A 12398-nucleotide genomic window follows, 5' to 3' on the forward strand; every position below is an offset into this window, starting at 1 on the left:
TTGTTAATATGGTTGCTGGATCTTTTTTTTTTTTTTTTTTTCTTCCCTTCCCTTCATGTCAATCAGGAGCTGTTATAGTGCACACGTTCAAAGCAATGGAGCCACAAAGTTTTAAAAGCCAAAATGCTACAGAACTGAGAGAGTGGTGAAAATTGAGTATTCGATTTTAATTTGCAAGTTTTACACCCAAAATTACAAAAAAAATCCAATGAACCTCGAACGGGCTTCTGTGATATTTGGGTGATAATGGGTTAAATGTCTTGTTTTGTTGATTTGAATAAATAGTTTTCTATTCCTGGTGAGACCAATGTGGTTGATTTCATTGGCCACGCTCTTTTCTTTCTTCAGACACTTCAGGGTTGGCGGTTGAGGAGGCTCAGGAGCTTCCGCTCTGCAGTTGCCGCATGGAGACCCCCAAGAGTCGAGAAATTCTCATTCTGGCAGACAGGAAGTGCATGGCCACAGAGAGTGTAGATGGACAGCTGACTCGCTGCCAGGACGCTGTAGTGAAACATGAAATGATGCGTCCTTCCAACTCCGTTCAGCTACTCGTTCTGTGCGAGGACCATCGCAACGGCATGGTGAAGCACCAGTGCTGTCCGGGCTGCGGCTTCTTCTGCAGAGCGGTGGGTGAAAACTGCGTGCCAATCAGTTTGAGGTCTCTGGCTGCAGTTTAACTTGCAGCTACTGTCACAAATGGAACAATTTACACAGATGAAACACTTGCATGGTAAATGGCTCTGCATTTACTCTGAAGATTGAAGAAGCTGCACTAATCTCAGTTCTTTGGGGTTAATGACGCTTTCACACAGGACACAGCATGTGATGCGTTTGCCATTTCTCAATGAAGCCATTGAGGTTTTCTGTTTTCTCTGGCTCCTTTACTCATACCTCAAGGCCTTTTAATAGATCTGTGGGGCTTCTATAAGGAACGTGTAACTCATCTAATATGTTTATACACACAGTACGTTCACAGATACATAAGACCACACAGTTTGTGCTTGACAGTCTTGACTAAACACTTTCCTAATTTGTGCCTCAGATTTCTAAGTGTGAGTCCTGGATGACACTTGGATGTCAGTTAGTCTTTTTACTCATTAAGTACACGTCGTGATTCAGTATCGTGAAGAACTAACTTTATCAGGAGAAACTTGAAGTAATTCATTATGGCGGACTCTCACATCATTCACCATTCTTTTTTGGCAGATGTTGGTTGTAGGGCTCTTCCTCCTTTGGGCTCTTATGAGTGAATATTGTAGGTTTACAGAAGCAACCTAGACACTGTTTTCGTGTGAGACGTGGTCAGAGGACATGTGCTTTGTGAATGTTTGTTTACAGAGACTGTTTGTTGTTCCTGCACAGGGGACCTTCATGGAGTGCCAACCAGATGTGAACATCTCTCACCGTTTCCATCACGCTTGTGCCTCAGTGCTGAAAGGTCAAAGCTTCTGTCCTCACTGCGGAGAAGAGGCCAGCAAGGCCAAGGAGGTCACCGTTGCCAAGGCTGACACCACCTCCACCGTGCCCCCTGCTCTTGAACATGGGCCAGCCACGCCTGGAGCCCTCGAGGGCCGAGCAGACACGACCACTGGCAGGTAAAAATGCAACTTTGGAACTATTTTGTTTGTTTATTACAAAATGCCGAACTTAAACTTTTGTTCTCACTTGTTTTCTAGCTCCTCTTGTTTAACTGTGGGGGCTGAAGTCAGTGGCCGGGCTGACAGTTCGCTGCCTGTTCGTTCTGCACATGGATTCGACACATCTGCTGTTCCTGGGTCCTCCAGGGCTGCCCCCCTGCAGGCTGTGATGGCAACAACAGCCCTGTGTACACTCACTCCAGGACCCAGAGAAACTCTAGAGAGCATCCTGGTGGCTCTCGACACAGAAAAGTAAGTAAACCCACCTTAATTCACCTAAAAGACCACGATCCATTTACAAGCTAATTCATTTTTTTGTGTCTGTTTGATCAGACCCAAGAAACTGCGCTTCCACCCTAAACAACTTTACCTCTCTGCCAAGCAAGGAGAACTGAAGAAGGTCCTGCTCATGTTGGGTACGTAAATCCCATTCAGGCTCTGTCATCTGCACTCATTTTCATTTTTCACCTTGTAGTGATGTCTGCCAAAACTAGTTTTGCTTCTTCCAGGAAGCTGGTGTAATTTTCATGACCCTCAAATTTTATTATGAATAATTTTACCACATGCATTTGGTAGCATTAGACAAACACAGAAAACTTACAAAGTCCTTGACCCCCAGCCTAAATACACAGTCCACACACTGTATACAATTTCAGCCCATCTGTCACCACAAGCTGGCAACTTCTTGTCACGTGCATCCAACATGTGACAAGAAGTTGCCGACTTTGATCCAAATACTAATTGTAAAATCACAAATGATGCCATTTTAAAAAAAAAAAAAAAAAAAGAAAAGAAAAGAAAATTATCCATCAAAACTAGCTCTGCTCTAAGCTGGACAGCTGGCACAGTTTACACAGAAGTGTGTGTCGGGGGGGATTTTTTTTTTTTTTTTTTTTTTTTAAACATAAACGTTGGCAGGTATTTTCATGCATCTTCCTCGCCTTCCTTTACCTTCCAGTGGACGGTATTGACCCGAACTTTAAGATGGAATCGCAGAATAAACGCACCCCGCTGCACGCAGCAGCAGAGGGAGGTTACAAAGACATCTGCCACATGCTTGTTCAGGTAACCTTGTGCTTCACATCTCTCTGACGGAAATATTAAACTTTGAGTAACTTTCTGACAAAAACCTTAAAATAAAAATCTCAACCAGAGGTTTATTCTAATATTAATGATTCTGATTTTGTGGAAGCAGTTTTACATTAGCTGTTTGTATGATGTTTCAGGCTGGTGCAAACTTGGACATGTGTGATGAAGATCAGCGGACTCCTCTGATGGAAGCCTGTGAGAACAACCACATGGAGGTGGTCCTGTACCTGCTCAGAGCTGGAGCCAGTGCCATGCACAAGGTAAATATGCACCAGATTTTTCTCTGAGGTTCCCATCTGCCTACTAAAGATCCAGGTCAATAATTAAATCCTCTGCCATTCTCAGGATGTTGAAGGGTTCACGTGCCTCCACCTAGCGGCCAAATCTGGCCATTACAAGATTGTTGAGCACCTTCTGTCCACTGGACTGATTGATATTAACTGCCAGGTTAGTACACTTAAAAATGTCTCTTGTGAAAGAAGGGGAGAGGCTGCAAGATTGAAATGTACAGCTTCAGGATGCAGCACTCTGTCTATGTGTTAACTACAGAGCCATGTGTAGACTAGCTTAGCTTTAACAAGCAGTGAAAAACAGCTATCCTAGTTTATAAGAAAACAAAAAAAAAACATGTGTGCTTTTACTTCAGCTTCCCATAGTCACCCTGTTCCCAGTTGATTTCAACCTTAGCAAAAGGTTGGTTTTCTGGCTGTAGTTTCATGATTGCTTTGTAGATGAGGGGGTATCAAGCTTCTGATCCATGGGCAAAGAAACAGATGGTGTCCAGGTTCCTGAGGGTCCTTAAAAAGTCTCAAATGCATCATTAATCAAAAATGATTGATGCTGGTTGCTTAAATCTGATGGTTTAAGCAGTTCTAACAAGCAACATAGATGAAGTTGTTGTGGATGCTCATGAGTACACATGAAACTTGTCTCAATCCTAGAGAATTTGTACAGTTTTCAAAATTTCATTTTGAGACATTAAAAGTAGAATTTAAAACATAATCCTAAATTGAGCTACATTTGTTGAAACCCTGTAAAAATGTCTTTCCCCATACCTGTTTAAAATACTTCCACACCAGTCTTTTAAGTTTCTTAAAATTTCAGATCTGAGAGATGATAAACAAAGTTTTATATAATAGTAATTCGTGTTAGGATGTACGTTCGTATTCAGTTTATTTATTTATTCAGTGTACTGCCTGCAAAGCAAACATTTTGCACTGAGCTAAAATGTTTTGGTTGACTGATGTCCTCTGCACTAAAAATTGTTGCTCTCAAAGCTCAGTAATGAATAATATGTTTCATATGATCTGTAACTTCCATTAAAAAAAATAAATATTCATTGATTTACTTGTTTTCCATTCATGTGACACACTAGGATGGATTTCCAGTGTGTATTTTTACTGTAAAGCACTTTGTAACTGGGCTTAAAAGGTTCTCTGGGAATAATTGATGCATGACGTGCTGCACTCTGCTGCATGTGTCTTGGATTAAGATGTATGAACTTGCTATATGTAGCATCAGGACAGCTTTGACGTAATGAAGCAGCCTTTCCTTTATTACTACTCTGTACTCAGGAGGACTGAAAATTAAAAGCTGTGCTTTTCTTCTTAGTTGTTGTTGTTTTTGTTTTTTTTTAAAATAGGAATTCCAATATGTAGTTGGATTGATGTTGTTTCAGTATTTCTTCAGCTGATTTTCAAGCCCATTATTAATTTTCCACAGGATGACGGAGGCTGGACGCCCATGATCTGGGCCACAGAGTACAAACATGCAGACCAGGTGAAGCTGCTTCTTACTAAAGGAGCTGACTGCAGCATCAGGGACAAGGTTAGCATAGAAGTCTCTCCACCCCAGGTTTGAAATCCTTTGCAGAAGAATTAAATGTTGGCTAATTGTGGGTTTATTTGGGTTATCTTCATTTAGGAAGAAAACATTTGCCTTCACTGGGCTGCATTCTCTGGCAGTGTGGAGATAACGGAGCTGCTGTTGAACGCTCACTGCAATCTGCAAGCTGTCAACATCCACGGAGACTCTCCTCTACACATTGCTGCTCGGGAGAATCGCCTGGATTGCATCACGTGAGTTGCCAGCCCCACCTACTGGATAATAACGGCGCTAAAAAAAGTCCTTGTTGTCGTAGATAGTCGGTAAAATGTGTTCTTTGTCTCATCAGGCTCCTCCTGTCTCGAGGAGCAGATGTGTTTTTGAAGAACCGCGAGGGAGAAACTCCTCCAGACTGCTGCAGCCACAACTCGAAGGCCTGGGGCGCTCTGCAGGCCAACAGGAAGGAGAGGGATGCCAAAAACATTAGGCTTAGTCAAGCAGAAGAGAAAGCCCTTCACAGGTTAAAGACCAGGCTGGGAGGGATAAAGCATCATAAATAGCGATGTCAAGATTCTGTCCACCTGTTTCTTTCAAATTAAAGCACCTAAACTGTCTCTCTGTCCATTTACAGTGACATAGCTTTAGGGCAAGAGCGAGTTCCCATCCCCTGTGTCAACGCAGTTGACAGTGAACCTTACCCAGATGGCTACAAGTACATCCCCGAAAACTGTGTTACTTCCCCTATGAATATTGACAGGAACATAACACACTTACAGGTGAGCTAAAGGCCATCTGATTAGGCTTTTAACATTACTTAAACCCCAACAACAAACGATAAAGAGACAAACTAAAAGGAAACTGTCTGCATGAAGAACAGCAAGTTCAGATTTACAGAAGAAACCCCTGTCATCAACACAAAGATCCAGTATCCTCAACAAAGTTCAAGAAGAAAACTTTTTTCTTTTTACTCAAAAAGTTGCAGATGAATTTGCGTTTCCACTTAGAAGTGATGAAGTTTTGGAGGCGATCCAGATTTGGACCCAGTAATCTATGGAAAATTCTTCACTGTTGCAACATAACACAGAATTCACATCGTAACTTACAATGTACTTGGATCTGTATTTAAGAAAAAATAAATAAAACGATCACGTTGTGAATCCACAAATGCTGGCTCATAACTGCCAAGGGGAGGAAGGGTGCAGCTGAAACCTGGAAACAAGTTACAGCACATTACCAGAACTTCACAGGAAGTCCTGTGATTTCACTCATTTATCTCAGTCCACTTTTTGTTGCTAAGGTTGAAATCCTTTGATTCAGATCACCTAATTTTGCAGACACTTGTGGGCAAAAGTTTACTTTTGGAGTGGATGCATGATCAGACTGTTCCGGCACTTTCTGTTAAATGTTTTAACGTTGTTTGTGTTGCATTTGATCCAAGCCATCAGTAATACAGTGCCATTAGACATTTTAAAAAGAACTATAGGTTTTTCTTTGCATTGTGAAGTGACCTATATTATTTTCTGCTCTGTTGCAGTACTGTGTTTGTAAGGAAGACTGCTCTGCGAGTATCTGCATGTGTGGACAGCTCAGTCTGCGCTGCTGGTACGACAAGGTAAGAACGGGCAATCTGCGAGTCTGAAAGTGTGCCTACACCTTAATAAAATAAGCTTTACCCAACATTAAATCACTACAGTTTAGTGTAACTACCATCATTGAAACCATCAAGCTCATAGAGAGCACTACATGTGTGTATTGTCCTGTTTAGAGTGGTCGACTTCTACCTGAATTCTGCCGAGAGGAGCCTCCTCTCATCTTTGAGTGTAACCATGCGTGCTCCTGCTGGAGGACCTGCAAGAACCGCGTAGTGCAAAACGGACTCAGGTGATTTAACAAATACAACTCTTAAAGGATTTGTGGCTTTGTAAGCCAGCATGTGTGTATATAACAGAGTTTTGATGTGAACAGCTGCACTACTTGCTGTGTGAAGGTAAAAAAGATGAGTGTTGCTTAAAGATGTTTCTGGTCCTCTAGGACCAGACTCCAGCTGTTCAGGACCAGTAAGAAAGGCTGGGGTGTCCAAGCACTGCAAGACATACCACAAGGGACTTTTGTATGCGAGTAAGTCAAAGACAACCCAATAACACTTGTTTTGTAGGGATCGATCCTTCAGTGTTTCCCAGCATAATTTATAGTTTGAAAACGAGGAGAATAGTGGCCACGACTTTGTGTTTTATCACTTCTGCTTTCATTTTGGGAAAAATTAAAATGCTATTCTTGCACGTGCAGCTTTATCTTTATCTCCTACCAGATGGTCCCAAGACTGACCCAAGACGACTGTCAGTAGTCTAAATGCAAGTATTGCACATACAAAACCAGATGTTTGGTTAAGTTTAGTTTTAAACAGGAGCATGGAAGCATCTGAAATATCTGTCTTAGCAAAGGAAGTGGTACATCATGTCTGACCAACACAGAAAGTTATAAATGACTTGAATTTTTTATCTACAGAAGTCAGACTGGACCCTGGCTGAAATCACTGCTTTTCAAAGAGGAATCGGTCATGAATAATGTGCTGCCCCTTGTTTTACGGCCCTTCGGTACACTGCAGTTCGTGCCTTATGTGACTGATTTTCTGAATGTGCTTTAAAAACTCTTCTAGGGACGGGTGTTGCAAACCAGCTTGGGCTGTAAAGTCTGGTGTATTGCACGGTTCATGTCACAAACTTGTGAACAAAAGATGAATATTAAAATGTTCCCGCCCCTCATGGCCCGTCTGTTTTTGAACAGGTATGTCGGTGAGATAATCTCTGAAGCAGAAGCAGAGATGAGGCAAAATGATGCTTACCTGTTCAGTCTGGATGACAAGGTGAAGTAAAAGTGAAGAAAAATTTGAATAGACGTTGGATTGTTTTCTGGTTTTCTTCCTTGTATGCAGAGTTCTTTTAAAAAATCTTTTAATTTGAGCTTTTCATTTATTTTATTATTCCCCCTTCTGCAAACCACAGGATCTCTATTGCATTGATGCTCGTTTCTATGGAAATATCAGTCGCTTCCTCAACCACATGTGCGAGCCCAACTTGTTCGCTTGTCGAGTGTTCACGAAACACCAGGACCTGCGCTTTCCACACATTGCCTTCTTTGCCAGTGAAAACATCAAAGCTGGAGAGGAGCTTGGGTAAGCTTTAGTTATTTTAATTTATGTTCATCTGTTTTTCTGCAATGTTGTGTTTGTTGTTGTTATAACACAGTCCCCTGTCTTTTTTTGTTTTTGTTTTTTTTGGTCCCCCACCTCTTAGAAAATCTGAACAAATAAAACAAAGGAAAACAAAGTTAAAAAACAACAACGCTGTACAAGACAGCAGAGCAAAATAAATGCGTTTCTGGGGTCTAGTAATGTCATAGTGATGAATTGCTACAGATCAGCACGGCTATTTAGTTCCAACCCTTACGTGTGGGAAATGAGCTGTGGGTGGTGACTGAAAGAGTGACATCATGGATCAGGTGGAAGAAATGAGCTCCTGGTTTGTGGCCACCATGGTACCATTGCCATTTATACTGGCTCTTGAGACATGCCGGACTTGCTGCAGTTTTCTCCTGAATGCAGCATCTCCCTCCCTCAGCAGTTAAGGGCAACAGTGGCATGCAAGAATGAGGCACGGGGCCCTGGGTTGACCCACTGCTTCTCCACATCACAATGAGCTAGCTGATGAAGCTTCCTGGGTGAGAGATCCCAGAACAAACTGGAGAGATTGTGTCTCTGAACTGGTTTTGGAATGTCAGCTGAAGAGCTGAAGGGGATCTGGAGAGCTTTGAATTGACACTGCCACAGTGTCAGTGGCATACCTGAATAAACAGCAGAAAGTGGATGGACAATTTATAAAAAATGCTAACTTTTAACCACTGCTGATTGTATTTGCAAGCAACAAAAGTGGCAGCACTTTTATGTAAACATTTCCTTTCTTCTGTCGTCCTCCTCTCAGATTTAACTATGGTGACCACTTCTGGGAAGTCAAAAGCAAGGTGTTCAGCTGTGAATGTGGCTCATCCAAGTGCAGGTACTCCTCAGCGGCAATGGCGTCCCTGCAGGCGGACAGCACACCCGAGGACCAGCAGCAGCCCAGCGCGTCGCCTGACACCAGCTCTTCCAACAGTCCTTCCAGTCCCTCCTAAAAAAACAACAACAAAAAAACAAAACAAAAACAAAAAAACAACAACAAAAAAACAAACAAACAAACGCTCCACACACTAAGTTTGGCCTCGTGTACTGACGGACACACGGGGACGCCAGTCCACATCCTCTTTAAACTTTCATTGGTGAACTTGTACTGTATCTCCACTTTGGATTGAAACCACGGACCACTGACCTTCGTTGAGAACCTAAAGACGAGATGCACAATCACATCCTGGACTAACCTCCTGCTCTATTATTCCGCCGTATGTAATGTGAACAGCAGGGGGTGATGTCATCACGCACAGTAAACGCCACAGAGACGATAAAACAGTCTTTACATTTCATACTTCACTTTGCTGGAAAGCAGAACTGTGCGTTTTTGTTTTTCCCTTTTTCACCCCCCCCCCTTCTTTTTTTTTTTTTCTTTTTTTTTTTTTTTTTTTGTTTTGACACGACTGACGATTTTCAGTGGACTTTTACAAAAGTCATCAAAGAATTTGAGGTCACTGATTAAGGGTAATATTGTCTTTTGCAAAGACAGCCCCAGCGCACAGCTGGGTGTTACTTTTCTGACCTTTTCCGTTATTGACCATGAACCATTCCAGCAAAACTAGCTGATAAATATTAAATTATGTTGCCACTTTTTTTGGTGTCATTCATCTTTGAGTGTTTCAAAGGACTTTTCAGACATTTTTCACGACACCTGAAGATGAATTTACTAAAGAGAAAGAAGTGGACTGCTTTTAATTTGCTCCTCAAGTGGTTATAGGTTGTAAAGTGGAACAATGTTAATCCATTCCTCAGCATTGAGGTGTTTCTAGTCTGAATAAATTGGCTGACCTTTTTATTGAGCATGTGTACGGGGTGTGAAACGTGCCGGACGTTTTCGCCGTTCTTGTTGACGAATTGATTTAAAGTGAAAATGAGCAAGGAAAAAAAAAAAGAAAATGGTGCTGACAAAGGTTTTTACTTTTGTTTTCATTTTTATTACCCAAGTGAACATAATTTGTAAAATAAGAGAATGTTTTAAAGTTTTTTTTAAGTTTAATTTTATCTCCAGTTTTCTAATTGTAGTTGCTGTAGTCTATTTTAGTTTCATGATTTTTGCCGACAGAAGCCAACCTGTCATTTTAAATGTTGTTAGTAAAGCAGTGACTGTTGTGCAAAGTCTTGAAAGGTATAGGTGGAAAAAAGGTTATAAAAATGCACTTCCATTATGTTCTGTTACATATTTCTGGACCGTGAACCATCCATCTGATTGGTTGTATCTTTTTCAATAAATTTAATACTAATGCATTTATCCTGTTATGCTTCATTTGTTGGAGTCTGCTTGAATGCATTCCTGAAAATGTGCTAGAACAGAAACTGCTTCCTCGTAGCTTTTACTTTGTCAACCATGAACACATTACTTAAAGAGGTGAAGCCTGCAGGCACTTTGACCCAGCACAAACTGAGTAGCAGCCCAGGTTTGACAGATGGGCTTAAATATTCAGCACCTGAGAGGCTGACGCTTCATACGCAGCCTCCTTTTAATGAGTTGAGATTTTTAAACTTGTTTGTGCCATGAGTTCATTTCTGTAGCGGTTTAGACTGTAAGTACCTAAATCAACTTCTTCTAACAGAGAGCTCTTGCTTTTTGATACAAGGAACAAAATGTTCTGGGCTTTCTGGCCAATCAAGTCTACAAAAGTCATGTAGTTAAACATTATTCAGTGCTCGTGTCTCATGTTTCAGTTCAAATGACCAATGTGTGACCCTTTGTTCACTTCATCTTTGTCGGTATAGCTCTGGGGGGGAGAATCAGCTATAAAAATTGGTGTGCAAAGCTTCATGTGTGATGCCAAAATATACAACCTAATAGACTAAACTAGGCACGATAAAATAGGATCTTCTCTGGGTTTTGTTGGGGCGGTGGGGGGTTGTATATTGTGCGGTTAATGGGAGTTTCTTACATTCATCGAATATTCATCATATTACAGATGAGACAACTAATCCACACATACACATGGGAATCTCCTGTTTACCACATCCCAAGGGGGCTCTACTAGCCATGCTGTCTTGTTGTTTATCCCCAGTCCTGACCCTACTGTCTGAATGTTGGAGCAAAAATCGAGACTCAAATTTGTTTCCAATTTCCAAACAGTGGCACCCAGTTTGGTGGTCTGTTGCTCTTCTGCATACCTAGGTTGTAATTGTTTGTTTGGTTTGTTTCTTCCTATCAGCTTGAAACATCGTGGTCATCCTCTGAACTGCTGCTTATTGGATTTATTTTATTTATTTTTTCCCCTGGCCTTTCTCTGTAAACCCTAAAAATTGTTGTCGGGGGAATATCGCAGCAGATCAGCAGCTTCAGAGATGCTGACAAAACCAACAACCATGTCACATTCAAAGTCACCTTTCTTCTACATTCTGATTCTCAGTTTAAACTTCACCAGGCCTTCGTGACCATATCTACATGCATGTCACGCCCATTGGATTGCTGCCATGTTGCAAAGCAGCTTGCAGTGTACATGCAACTGAAACAGTTTAAATAATATTTGTGAAAGGGAGTGAGCAGACCCATCAGTTTCACACCTTTTTCTTAAATTCGGTTATAAATGAAACGAGCGTGGAAGAATACACTCAAACTGTAGCTTTAATAGATTTGTCTTTTGTAAGTAAATCTGCTTAAATGGATAAATGGTCCTCTTTTCAGCTAACAGTGGTTAGTATTTGTAAATAATTCAAAAGTTCATTTTTAGTAGGGTTTCTTGGCCAGCCTAAATCAACACTATATATCCTTGACTATTTTAATTTAGATCCAGTAGGGGAAACCAAATCATCCCCTTGTTGTATTGCTCTTACACTGGAACGTTAAACTTTATCCTGCACAGTAAAGCTGTCAGATAAATGTAAAACAGAAAAGTAAAGGCTGAAATGCTGTCACTCAAGCAGCAAAGCTGTAAGACCCCCAGTGGACCAAGATTGAAAAATGTCCCCATAGGACCAGCAGGGAGCCCCCCCCCCCCCAGGAAAAAAAAAAAGCAAAAACAACACAGGAAGCGAGTGACTGTGCATCTGGAGGCCTTGTAGGTCTCATAAACTGGCTGATGATTGCTCCCTTCCTGATTACCAGGGTGGACAGCGAAAACTGAGTCGATAATTGAATCAGAGAAATTTCTCCCCGAGCATCGCAGATGACTTATCTGATAAGGAGGTTTTTAGCTTGGCAGGGCAGGAAGCAGCCTTTCCGCATTCCAAGGTGGCAGAAAGTTTTCTTTTGGTCTTTGGTGCCCCTTCACATGGTGCCATACAGGGCAGCCTCCTGTCAGCAGACCTGCATGAACTGGTGTTGCTTTACCGAGCAGCGATGAAGAAAGCCGTTCCTCACTACTCCAGATGGGCAGAAAGACGATCCACCGTGGTTTATGGTAAGTAAAACTCTGGATTGCTCACATTCGATGTATTTGTTTGTTTGCCTTCCATATATTTCTTTGCTTTATAACGGCAGTAAATGGTGCGTAAAGGCCTCTAGATTAACTCGAGTGTCAGTAGCTCCTGTTTAAAGTCTCAGAAATGACAAGAAGATTAACAAATTAACTTTAGTTTATTGTAATTGCATGAATACTATGCATTTAAAAATTATTTATATAGAAGATTGTGTTCAGGTCTGAGATGTGTAGTCATTTCGCTGTTCAAAA

General features: G+C 41.5%; 1 protein-coding gene across 2 annotated transcripts in view; it reads left to right on the forward strand.

The window, feature by feature from the left end:
- Window positions 1-10014, forward strand: part of ehmt1b (euchromatic histone-lysine N-methyltransferase 1b) — a 42684-nt gene extending 32670 nt beyond the window's left edge. For both annotated transcript variants that reach the window (XM_004538463.4, XM_004538462.5), the window contains exons 10-26: window positions 349-626; window positions 1363-1595; window positions 1677-1889; window positions 1971-2053; window positions 2596-2702; window positions 2864-2986; window positions 3072-3173; window positions 4449-4553; window positions 4650-4804; window positions 4900-5070; window positions 5182-5326; window positions 6085-6162; window positions 6316-6431; window positions 6582-6668; window positions 7335-7413; window positions 7553-7722; window positions 8528-10014. In XM_004538463.4, coding sequence (XP_004538520.2) covers window positions 349-626; window positions 1363-1595; window positions 1677-1889; window positions 1971-2053; window positions 2596-2702; window positions 2864-2986; window positions 3072-3173; window positions 4449-4553; window positions 4650-4804; window positions 4900-5070; window positions 5182-5326; window positions 6085-6162; window positions 6316-6431; window positions 6582-6668; window positions 7335-7413; window positions 7553-7722; window positions 8528-8717 — 2435 coding nt within the window. In that variant the 3' untranslated portion in view covers window positions 8718-10014. The remainder of the gene's footprint in view (window positions 1-348; window positions 627-1362; window positions 1596-1676; window positions 1890-1970; window positions 2054-2595; window positions 2703-2863; window positions 2987-3071; window positions 3174-4448; window positions 4554-4649; window positions 4805-4899; window positions 5071-5181; window positions 5327-6084; window positions 6163-6315; window positions 6432-6581; window positions 6669-7334; window positions 7414-7552; window positions 7723-8527) is intronic.
- The last annotated feature ends 2384 nt before the right edge of the window (window positions 10015-12398 follow it).

Source organism: Maylandia zebra, linkage group LG7, assembly GCF_041146795.1.
Source record: "Maylandia zebra isolate NMK-2024a linkage group LG7, Mzebra_GT3a, whole genome shotgun sequence".
Taxonomy (NCBI): domain Eukaryota; kingdom Metazoa; phylum Chordata; class Actinopteri; order Cichliformes; family Cichlidae; genus Maylandia; species Maylandia zebra.